The 12,850-nt window shown below is 34.3% G+C and overlaps 1 protein-coding gene across 2 annotated transcripts in view; it reads left to right on the top strand.

Moving 5' to 3' along the window:
• The window catches only part of LOC107147731 (protein NipSnap homolog 3A), a 10,660-nt gene extending 2,438 nt beyond the window's left edge, over nucleotides 1–8,222 (top strand). For both annotated transcript variants that reach the window (XM_015492236.2, XM_048783276.1), the window contains exons 2-6: nucleotides 569–779; nucleotides 2,074–2,232; nucleotides 4,437–4,586; nucleotides 7,196–7,282; nucleotides 7,372–8,222. In XM_015492236.2, the coding sequence (XP_015347722.1) occupies nucleotides 569–779; nucleotides 2,074–2,232; nucleotides 4,437–4,586; nucleotides 7,196–7,282; nucleotides 7,372–7,448 (684 nt within the window). In that variant the 3' untranslated portion in view covers nucleotides 7,449–8,222. The remainder of the gene's footprint in view (nucleotides 1–568; nucleotides 780–2,073; nucleotides 2,233–4,436; nucleotides 4,587–7,195; nucleotides 7,283–7,371) is intronic.
• Nucleotides 8,223–12,850: the final 4,628 nt, after the last annotated feature.

Below are 12,850 nucleotides of genomic sequence, written 5' to 3'. Positions count from 1 at the left end.
TTTTTTTTTTTTTTTTTTTTTTTTTTTTTGGTGGGGGGTACCAGGGATTGAACTCAGGAGCACTCAACCATTGAGCCACATCCCCAGCCCTATTTTGTATTATTTACAGACAGGGTCTCATTGAGTTGCTTAGCACCTCACTTGCTGAGTCTGGTTTTGAACTCACCATCTTCCTGCCTCAGCTTCCCCAAGCTACTGGGATTACAGACGTGTGGCAGTTTCCACTTTTTAAAAGGTCTTCTAGTAAACATTTCATTGTGCCTGCCAAATGACATACATACTGAATTTACAAAGTTCTTTCAGATGCATAACTAGCACATATACTACCAAGTAAAAATTGAATATTGGCCAAGTAAGGAAAACTGTAAATTTATGCGAATTTCAATTGTAGTTCTCCAGTACAGAAGTATCATTGATACCAATGCCTTCATATAAGCAATTTCTCATGGAAAAGTGGCTAAGTTTGTGAACTCTTGCCAGGAAAGAGTAGCTGTATGTTCTGCTTGTTTTGTAACATGATACATCCTACCTTTCCCAAAATCTTTAAATTTGCCTTATCTTTCTTCAGGTGTGCTCATCTTTTGCTACAGGCCCCAGACAAAATGATGGAATGTTCTATGAATTTCGTACCTATGCTCTTAAACCCTCAAAGGTGAATGAGTTCCTAGAAAACTTCAAGAAAAATGTGCATCTTCGGACAGCTCACTCTGAATTGGTTGGATATTGGAGTGTAGAATTTGGAGGCAGAATAAATAAAGTGTTTCACATTTGGAAGTATGGTATGAATCATCCTGGTTAAGTGTTCAGTACAGATTTTCATTGCATTCCATGTTACATGAGTATAAGACTTAGTTCTTGGGTTTATATTACTAGCGATACATACAGGTTAAGCAAATCTTTTAAAATATATGACACCTTTATGTGTGTGTGTTTGTGTGTGTGTGTGTATTTAGTGATTAATTCTTCCATTGGTCCATCTCTAACAACCTCTGGCTCAAATTCTTCAGTTATTATGAATGAGAACTTGTTGTGTCATAAATCATAATATGGTAAACTTCTATTCTCATAAAAAATGGAATGGTTTATTTGATCAGTGCCCAAATTAATATTCATAAAATATTTTATTATAAAAATATATTCATTCTACACTTATCATGGGCACAGTATAGGATTTTTACCTATTGTAATAGAACAAGCCCCATTAAAACACAACTTGTGCTTTAGATGTGCTACAAGTTAAATCATGGTCCACTAAGTAAACTAATGAAGTCCTGATCTACCTCACTTAAGCTGTGAGATAGATGTTATTTCTTATCACCATCATAAACCATATAAAACTCTTATCATTAGTCTTATAAGGTTTTCATAGTAAATACAGTACTAGGCCCATATGTGGGTAAACGTCGATACCTGTTGGAATAACTCAGAAGAAAAATAAGTGCTGGCGGGGGGAGGAAATGGCTGGTAATAAGTAAGAGAATCAACACTATTTCTTTGAAGGCTCTTTGTTCAAAGGAGAAGAGACTCACCAAATACATTTTAATTTCATTTATTGTAATTTGATTCAAGGTGTACCTTGACCTGAGCACCTGCCACCACGAAAGAAAAATCTTCTTTCTCTGAACTAGCACTATCAGTTAACTGCCTCAGTTGAATTAATAAGAATATTCCACAAATATTGAAATTAACTAGATGCTAAACATTGTTCTAAGCTCTTTTTGTGTATTAATTCAGTTAACCTTCATAACAAGCCTGGAGAACAATGTTGCATTCTCTCCATTACACAGACTAAGAAACTGAATGCAGAAGGATACAAAAACTTCCTCCTGCAAAGTCATAGAACCTATGAAGTCAATTCTGTGACATTACACTAGTCATTTGCAATTCTATTCCCCGTAAGCCCATGAGCAATTTGAGTACAGATGTCACATCTCCTCATGTTAGTATATCCAAAAGCATAACAGTGTTCCTCTATGCTACAGGTGAATGTTTGAAGATTTGGATGAAATCCAGAGAAGCATAGGAGATTTTAAGTTGTAAATGTTTCTTTTTCTTAATTCTTGTCTCCCCTAGATAATTTTGCTCATCGAACTGCAGTTCGGAAAGCCTTGGCTAAAGATAAGGAATGGCAAGAACAATTCCTCATTCCAAATTTGGCTCTCATTGATAAGCAAGAGAGTGAGATTACTTACCTGGTGCCATGGTGCAAATTAGAAAAGCCTCCAAAAGAGGGTAAGTCATCTTCCTTCTTCACCACTTAGAATTTAGATGAATGAAATACTAAAGATCTTAAGTGATAAAAGGTGAAGTTCCATTAGCAAACAAGGAAGCTAATTCTTTATTTTATGGTAACATACTTTGTTGAGATAAAATTAAATTATGCCTTTTTGTTTATTCTTAAAATATGAGTATTAAGATTTTTTTCCAAATTGAGATTTTTGTTGATTGGTAAATTTAGTTACACTGTAGAAGATTGCTGTAGCTGCTAAAGTTTAAGAAATTTCACTTTGGGGGCAGGTAATAAGGAATAGTGTATGAAGTTTTGTTATAATTTCAAAGTAATAAAACATTTAAATGTAAAAAAAAATATATCCAATAGCTGGGAATGGTGGTGCACAACCAATAATCCTTAGCTACTTGAGAGGCTGAGGTAGGAGGATCCCAAATTGAAATCCAGCCTGGCAATTTGACTGTCACTGTCTCATAGTAAAATTTAGAAAGGGCTGGGCTATATATAGCTCAGTGGGATAGCACTTGCCTATCATGTGTGAGGCCCCAGATGGAATCCCAGTATTGCAAAAAATATTTTTTTTCACAAATTGCAACTAATCTTAAATCATTAAGTATATCTTTGTTCATAAAATTGACTGGGGAGAATATATTTACTGAAACTGCCAAGCTGTATTAGTGTAGTCTAACTTTTGTGTCAAGAAAGTTTCTCAGCCAATCCCTAAAAAACAAATGCCAAATGTCTTCTCTGATATAAGGGAGGTGACTCAAAATGGGGTTGGGAGGAAGAGCATGAGAAGAAAATTACCTCTAGATAAGGAAGAGAGGTAGGAGGGAAAGGGAGGGAGAAGGGGAATTGCACGGAAGATGGAAGGAGACCCTCATCGTTATACAAAATACATGTATGATGATGTGAGGGGTAAAAAAAAAGAAGTGTGTCACATTAGATTGGGTAGACAGAAGTGATGGGAGGGGAGGGGAAGGGAAAGGGGATAGGAAGGGCAGCAGAATAAAATAGACACTAGTATTGCTGTATGTATATACGTGTCTGTATAACCAATGTGATTCTGCAACCTATACACTCAGAAAAATGAGAAATTGTATCCCATTTGATTCAAATGTATGATATGTCAAGATCATTGTATTGTCATGTGCAACTAATAAAAAAAGAAAAAAAAAGAAAGTTTCTCAGTTTGAAAATAATTCCTTAAGATGTCTTCATGCTGCTTTTACTTCTTACTGATTTAAAGAAACTATTACCTCAATCTACTTTTAAACAAAGGTCAGATTAGAAAAGCATAAACTAACTTAAATTTCTTATTATTTTCTATATTATTACCAACTTGTAGTGTATTTTATATTATAAGAAATTTGAAACATCTATTGGGATTCTTATTCACTTATATTTCCCCTCTGGTTTCAGTACTATCTAAAAATAGTTGTCTTCTGTAGTACTGTCAAATTTTAGTTAACTTTCTCTGTATTGTTCATAATTCTTTAGTAACTCTGGAATTTTTTTCCTTTTATTGTCTGATCTTCTCATTCCCTATTTTCTTTGTCTCTATCCTCTCTATACTTGTGACTATAGGTATAAAACTTTTCAATATTATATGGATATTTAGGAATCATAAAATCCTCTTTCAGACTTTTTCTCCCCCCAATCCCTAAAAAACAAATGCCGAATGTCTTCTCTGATATGACTTCAGATCAACCATTTGCTTGCTAATTCCTGTTAAAATGGAATTCTGTAATGGAAAAATATACAAAGAATAAAATATCTGCTCTCCAAATTAAAAAGAGGGAAACATAGGAGATCACAAAATACTTCTTTTGTCAATTTATTTTCTTATAGACTTGAGAAACTCAAAATTTGACTTCATTATAAATTCTCAATATCTGTTGCATCAACAAAGTTTTATAGATTAAAAATATTTTAGATAATAGCTTTGTATATAGTTTCTGGTCTTTTTTTCCTTTTGTTCTCTTTGATTAAACTTAACAAGTGGCCCTTAAACATGGACAAGAACTTTCTAAACATGAAAGCAAGGAAAAATAATGCAAAGAATTAATTAATATGACATAAATATATGTTTATATAGGTTATGTAGATGTATATATGTTAGTCCTTCACTACTGGAATCAAGCACAACTGATTAAAAATTATTTCAAGATCCTCTGTAAAATAATTATTTTTTTCCCTATTTTAGGAGTCTATGAGCTGGCTACTTTTCAGATGAAACCTGGTGGCCCAGCTCTGTGGGGTGATGCATTTAAAAGGGCAATTAATGCCCATGTTGATAGAGGCTACACAAGACTAGTTGGTGTTTTCCACACAGAATATGGAACACTCAACAGAGGTACATGTCTTCTATGGAGGTGTAATGTACATTGGTGATCTATGTTTCTTCTGTTGGTTTAAAATTTATAAACTGGAAGGATCCTTAAGAAAATACTATTTTTGTCTTTTTTTCTCAAAATATATTTTTCTTGATTTTTTTTCAAAATAACATTACTTAGTTTAGAGAGATTTTTTTGAATGAAAATTTAATAAATACGTTTACAAATGCTATACACATGGAGAAGCCCAAAGTAAAAAATTACTCATTTCCCATTATTTCAAAATAATGCATACATATCAGGAATGTAAAAACCAAAATGTTATCAGATATAAGAAGGATAGAAACAATGTATATCTATGACTGGTAATAACTTCATAACATTGTAGCATGGATGGATAGATGATAGATGGATGCATGGATGGATAGATAAATAGATAGAAAAATAGATATAAAGAAACAAATTTTAATAAAGCATATCTGGAGCATTTAACTCTTAAAGCTGAATATAATTTCAGTGAAAATTTCAGAGAGGTTTTTCTGTGGCTAACTCTAAAATATCTGTGTAAAGTTCACCCATTGGATAGAAGATTAAGAAGAGCTAATAAAATATTTGAAAGATCCATTGTATCCAATTGCCTTCTCTACTTTTCACTTGAATGTTCAATAGATATCTCAGGCCTACCCCAATCAAAGCTGAGCTCCTGATCTTTACCCAGAAATTGACTAGTCATGTCCAAAGAAACTAACCAGAATATATTTTTAAAAATGTATTTTTAAGACGAGGAATATATGAAGAAGATAAGAATTGTGAATATTATTAGATTTCTATCTCCCACCATGTATTAAAATGAAAGTAAATTAAAATGGAATGTAGATTCAATGTAAAAGTCAGAATTGTTAAAATAAAATATCAATTAATTTTGGTAATAATACGGATGGAGACTATATTTCTAAGCCAAAACGTAAATGAAAAAACTATGTAAGAGGAAAAATATCAACTTGATGCCTTTATTATACAAAGGCCTAAACTTTCCACATGCTCCATGTAAAATTCAAAAGCAAAAAGGAAAATAAAAATTTACATCAAGGTAGACATACAAGTAACAACCACCTATATGTTAAAGAAAATGCAGATTAAGACATACTGAGATGTCACATTTTAATTAATGTGCTTATATGGATATACTATTTGGTCAGGAAAAAATAAGTATTCATATTTTGTACAAATTCATATTAATCATAATTAATCTTAATGACATTTGTATTATAGATATACATGTAGGTACTGCTCTAATGAGGTTTATGCCAGCTTTGTTTATAGTAGAAAAATACTGGAAATAACACGGTTTGACCCTGTTTATGTAATAAATAAACTCATAATTCTTAACTAGAAATATATATAAATTATGTATATATATATGGTGTAGATACAGAAACATAAATATTAAGTGCATACATACATATAAATATGTAAAGAATATGCCAAATAGAAAAGTGGTTGTTTCAGAGTGGTAGGATTAAACATGTTTGTTATGATCTTCTTTTATTTTCCAAAAGCTATATAACTATTATAGTAAATTTTAATGATAAAAGCAGGCATGATGATGCACGCCTGTAATCCTAACAACTCTGGAGGCTGAAACAGGAAGATTACAAGTTCAAAGCCAGCCTCAGCAATGGCAGGGCATTAAGCAACTCATTGTAAAGTTCATCCACCATTTCTCTAAATAAAATTAAAAATAGGGCTGGGGATGTGGCTCAGTGGTCAAGTGCCTCTGAGTTCAATCCCGAGTAGCAAAGAAAAAAGAAATTTTTAATTATAAAAAACTATAAGTAATAATGTACAAAAAAAAACATTTATTTTAGCATTTTGTAGAATACTACAATGTTGAGAATAATTTAAAAATCAACAATAAGAAGTTGGGAGAAAAGATTGTGTAGAATACTGCAATATTGAGAATAATCTAAATAATCAACAATTGAAATTGGAGTAAAAAAAGATGTTATAAGAAGAAATTTATATAGTCATTGAAAATAATATTAACATTACATGGTATGCCATTAATGTATACATTTTCATGTTTTTATGTAGCAGGCAAAATTTATTTTTTTAAATTAATATCATTGACAGAAAGTTATCATATTATTGCTGGTTGTGGTGACACAGACTTATAATCTCAGTGATTTTGAGGAGGCTTAGGCAGGAATATTGAAGTTTGAGGACAGAATCAGCAACTTAGGGAGATCCTGTCTTTAAAAAAAAAAAAAGTGGGACTGGGGATGTAGCTCAGCAGTAGAGCGCCTGCCTTGCACGTGTGAGGCACTGGGTTTGATCCTCAGCACCATATAAAAATAAATAAAGATATAAAAAAAATTTTCAACAATTAAAAAAAATTAAAAAGGGTTAGGGATATAGCTCATGGGTTCAATTCCCAGTACCACCATTTTTTAAAAGGAATTTCACTATATATTAACAGAGGTTTATCTAGATAGTTAAGATGATTCTAGTTTTTAGTTTTCTTCTTTGTATATAAATTTTCTACAGCATGCACAATTGTCTATGATCTATTATTTAGAACTATTATAGAGAAACTAATGTAAAACTACTGTGTGGTTTATTTCTGCAGTTCATGTTCTGTGGTGGAATGAGAGTGCAGATAGTCGTGCAGCTGGGAGGCATCAGTCTCATGAGGATCCCAGGGTCGTGGCAGCTGGTAAGCTATTTCACTAGGCATGGGTTATTTTTACAACAAACTTGATTTGCTCAATAACTTTATATGCCTTCTTATGAAATGTTTTCCAGTTCGGGAAAGTGTCAACTACCTAGTGTCTCAGCAGAATATGCTTCTGATTCCTGCATCATTTTCACCATTGAAATAGTTTTCTACTGAAACACAAAAGATTTCATTAATTGGCCTAAGATGTGTCTGCTAATGGTGCTTAAGTTCTTCCAAGAGAATTATTCTCACTTTAATTTTAATGAGGTGGTAAGTCAATTTACTATGTTCCTTGCATTTTTTTAAAGCCAACTCTGTCATCTATTTATCACCACTTAAGAAAATAGTTCTATTCATTTTCTCCATGATGTGTCGGTGTTTGTTATATGTGAGACATAGTTGTCACTACTTCATGATCTTGATTTTTCATTTGATTCAGAATATCTTCTGTATTTTGAAAGCCCTTTGCTTTATAATATTTTCTCAAATTCAAATAATGATTTACATTTCCTCGTCTGACAATATTTTTAAATTAAGTACATATAATATATCTATCTTTTCATGTTTGTTTTTTCTGATATCTAAAACTATATTTTTACCCAGTAAAGTTTACTTTGTGATATTAAATGGGATTGACAAAAATATTAAATTAAATATATTTCTTTACTTTGGAAAAGTACAGTATCATATGTGTCATCTGTATTAACTGTGGGCTTCACATTAATTATTAGGTCATTCTAGAAAATAATATAATTAGCTCACATTATTACAGTTTCAAGGAAGACTTGGTTTATATGCTGAAATATGTTCATTTATAATTAATTTTACTAATTTTGACTTACCTTGTGTCACAAAGATCTTAAGACCTTTTTTTTAAAGAAATATTTATGATTATAGACATGTTTACTGTAATAAAAAATATATATATTCATTCTGATTTTTTTGACTTTGTGTTTTATAGTTATATCCTCTCTCTGGAGCCCTTACTATTGCTATAGTAACATAGTAATACTTTACCGTAAATACTAAGTTACATCATGAAAACACCATTCTGACAACCCCCAGAAGCAGAGTTCCTTTAGTACTACCATACTGCATTTTCTTTGAAACCTCTTTAATTTCCATTTTACTTAATGCCACTACATTCTAAACCAGGTTTAGTACTCCAAGGCTCTCTTGATATTCTGTATTTATAGCTATGTTATTTTATGTTTCTAAAATATTTTGAAACTTAAATAGTAAATAATTAATTAGCTTTTTAAGGAAAATGGAGAGTAGAGTTTCCTCTCATCTGTCATGCTCCATGTGCTCTGTAGTTTATCTAAACTATTATGCAAGGTGATATTATTCAGGAAAGGTAGGCCGTGGCAGTTTACATAGACTGCCTCAGTATTCTGTCCATGATGGTGTTACCGCTGTTGACCGGTGACATGTCCTTGCTTCCCCAATGTTGAAGAATAACACCAGAGAAGCACGCAGAGGCAAGGTCAGAGTGGAAAATTATAAGTTTATTAAAGGACACCAGAAAAGACTTCTCCTAGAGGAAGAAGGGGACCCAAGAGATGGAAGTGCGGTTGTCTCTCCATTTTATAGTTTCTTTCAGTGATGGAATGTAGGTGGGAAGGCCCGAGGGGTGGGACACAGGTGGGCCAAAGAAGTAATCTGGTTAGGAAGGACTTCTGAGTTAGCACCTTCAAGTTTGCTGGGGGCTGTTCATTAACACCTCTTTGGGATGGGCTCTGGCCTTGGGCTTTTTCTTGGACTTCATTAACATTCCATGAGTTGTTTCAGGAATTCATTCTCAACATGGCCTCCATTTTAGATCTTACTGGATATTAGACCCGATTTACCTAACTACACTGACTACCTAACTTTAAATCTGGCTTCAGTGGTACTTGGAGATGGGGCCATTGGGAGGTAACTATGTTTCTGTGAGGAATTGGAACCTCCAAGATAGAATTGATGCCCTAACTTATAAGGGAATGACAAGTCCTGAGTTCTTTTTCCTTTGTGCCATGTGAAGAAACTAGAAAAAGGGACCTCATTGGAACTCAATCATGCTGGTACTGTTACCTCAGACTTCCTAGACTCTGGAACTGTGAAAAATATTTGTTGTTTAAACTACAGTCTATGTTCTTCTGTTATGGCAGCCTAAAGTAAGACATTGTCTATCACCCCTGCCTTATTTTTGTCACTTATCATAATTAATATATTGCATATTTATGATTTGTTATTATATGTCTTCTTCTACTAGAAACTAAATTCCATGACAGTGGGGGTTATTGTTTTAATCTTTGTAGTGTCATCACTGCCTGGAACATGGTAAGCCCTCACTATTTGTTGATTGAATTAACACATGGAATGTGCTGTGGTTTAAATATGGTTTGAGTATGTCCTCCTAAGATTCATGTCCTGGAAGCTGGTTTCCCATTGTAGTGGTGGTGTTGATTCTGCCTGTTATCGATGATGAATCCTGCTTCCCCACATGTTGAAGTTTGAACATTAGAGAAGCACGCCAAGGCAAGCATATGAAGCAGGGTTTATTTTAAAAGGGGTAACATAGACTTCTCCCGCAAGGGAGAAAGGGGCCATAGCTGGTATCCTGGTATCCCCAGAGTGGAGATGTTCTGACCTTTTTATATGTCCTAGGCTTTCTTTGTTCTCCTGCCTTTTCCTCTTTATCTTTCTCCTTCCTGCATAGGTGACTAGGCCCAGGAATGCTCAGTGGGAGGGCCAAAAGGTGGGTAACAGATGGGCTGAAGCGGGGGAGAGCTGGATGGAGTAGCCAAGACACATTAACAACCTTATAGCTCACTGTAGGAAGGGGAAAATCCTGGGAAAGATTACCTGGGAAAGTTTACCTGGGAAGCAGGTTGGATCAGGAACAGATTCTTGATAAGGGTGGAGGAAGGGCTCTGAAGGAATTAACATTTTAATCCCTCAGGGGACAGTCTCCAATTTCTTAGACTCAAAATTGGCCTTCTTGATCCTACCTGACTCAATTTACCTATCTACACTGACTGCCTGTCTAATTCTGGCTTCAGTGTGATGGTGGAACATTTAAACTATGAGGCCTAGTGTAAGGTAGTTAGGTCATGGGGTATACATAAGATGACTAACGTAGTTTTCTTGGGACCTTTGTTCTCTTGAGAGTAAGTTGTTATAAAAAGAGCAAGCCTACCTCTCAATCTCTCTGGGTTCCTGTCTTGTGTGATCTCTCCCTCTTTCACATACTTCCACCATAATGCCATTTTCTATGAGGCCTTTTAACAGGGGCTTGATCAGGGGCCACCTGATCTTGGACTTTCATCCTCTAAAACTATGAGCTTTATATATTACCCAGCTTCAGATATTTTGCTGTAACAATAGAAAACAGACTAATATAAGATGTTTGAGTTTAAAAAAAAAAAAAAGTTCATCATCCTCCACACACTTTATGTTGCCCACCATTAACAGTGGTTTACCTGACTGATATTGGAGGTGCCTTACCAACCTCTGGAAAGTATTCCTGAAACACACAGTGAATGATCGATTCAATGAAAGTTCTTGCTGTAGGTGCAAAAATAATACTAATTGCCTGCTGGTTATAAGTTATTATCCCAGACTGTGGAGGAAGAGAAACAGATTATGTGACCCATCTGATCTGGTTCCACACCCACCACATAACTCCCAGAGGAAAAGTAAATGCTGTTTATAGACTCACCCTCTGAACTTCATTCTCAGCACTAGCTCCTTACCAACTGAGCAAATCCTACACAGCTGACTGTTATGGCAACTGAAATCGCAATTGATTCAGTCTTCAAAGGAGTGTGAACCTGCAGTGTGTTAGAAGAAGCATAACGCTCCTTAGAGAGACATTTTTTCATAACTTCCATCACCTAGAATGCTATTTTTCTGGGTATCATCTTAAAAGAAGCACACATTATTCCAGGAGACCATGGTTTGGTTTCTTGTTTGAGGTAGTGGCCCAAGACCCTAAGGTAAAGTGAATCATAATGTGTGTAAAGCTTCTGATGAAAAAAATATATATATCCTAAAGGACTAAAAACAAAGCTAAAAAAAAATCCATAAAGGAAAGAAGAGATGATGCCAGCTGTAGCCTATACTATTAACAGACAAGTAAATAATCCAAATAAAAGTTTTTGTAACTCAGCTATTGTCCTGTTTTTCTGCTTCTCTTCAAAACCCCCTGCAGATTTGTGTATATTCACTGTATCCTCATCTCTTGTTCTTCCTGAATCCATTCTAGATAGGTCTGCATCCTGTCAATCTGCTGCAGTGATTTACAAAAGAGACTTCTTATCAAGTGTAGTGGTCATTCTTAGCCTTTACCTTACTCATCTTCTCAGAAGTTTTTGGACATAATTTACAACTGCCTTCCCCAAACATAATGTTTTGAATTTCAACGTATGGCATCATACTCCAATTTTCCTCCTCCTCTGTGGCCAGTCCTTCTCCATTACCTTTGCTGGCTTTTCTTATAAATCTCAGGCTCAAGAACATTCCCTATTTTTTGCTCACTTTACCTAAGTTCATTCAGTCTCATGACTTAAAACTCATATGTACATATGGTTGATTTGCACATTTTTATCTTCTGTCATTGTCTCATGAGCTCCATAGTGAAATCCAAATACCTTGGTGGCAAAATCCTATGAGACTTGGTTCCTGCCCTCTCTAGGATTCCATCTCCTATGACTTCTCTCCTTGCTAACTCTGCACCAGGAACATTGGAATATTCTCTCTCTTTTAATCTCCCTCAACTTGCAAAGCTTTTTTCCCCTTAGAGTTTTGTATTAGGTGTTCTTTCTTCCAGGAGTATTCTTGTCACCCACCTTCAAATGTTGCTCCTGCTTATTAAACTTGGATCTAAACTTAAAGGCCATTCCTCAGGCTGTTTCTGACTCCTTACCATCATTAACCCATCACCACATTTTTTTTTTTGTAGCACTTATTGCATCAGATTTGTTTGTCTACACATACATTGTGCTTCTCCACCAATATATTGCTTTAGTAAAGCCAGAATTCTGTTTTCAACGTTGTAGCCCCAGAATCTAGAAGAGTGATTGACACATAAAACTAGATATTATTTAAATTATGAACAATGATGGTGAAAGCAGATTTTACAAGGACAAATCTGGTATCTAACTTAAACAAAAAGAACCTATATCATTTAGCCCTATAACTTTGTACAAATTCCTTATTCTCTGAGTTACAAATTATTCACATGTAAAATGATACTACTTAACTCACAGAACAGGATCAGTTGAAGATCAAAGAAAGTGTCTGACAACACAGTAAAAACTTGAAAGAAGTTGCTGGTTTTCTTAGACTTTTCCATTCTTAATATATGCATTCCAAAGGGTCTAGAATTCTTGGAATCTAGAAAAAGTCCATATAGGCTTTTGTCTAGGTTTTGGACAGTACTGACAGGTAACCTTTATTTTCATCTACATTAACTGCTGTTTTGTTTTTCTATAGTTTTTTGTTTGTTTCCCTCTCTATTGGGATTTTTTGCAAACAGTGTTTTCTATCATTTTGTTAAAGTCACTTGATGGGAACATTGCA

The sequence above is a fragment of the Marmota marmota genome, unplaced genomic scaffold, assembly GCF_001458135.2.
Source record: "Marmota marmota marmota unplaced genomic scaffold, marMar, whole genome shotgun sequence".
Lineage (NCBI taxonomy): Eukaryota > Metazoa > Chordata > Mammalia > Rodentia > Sciuridae > Marmota > Marmota marmota.
Note: the sequence above shows the minus strand (reverse complement) of the source record. Positions and strands in the feature narration are given on the sequence as shown.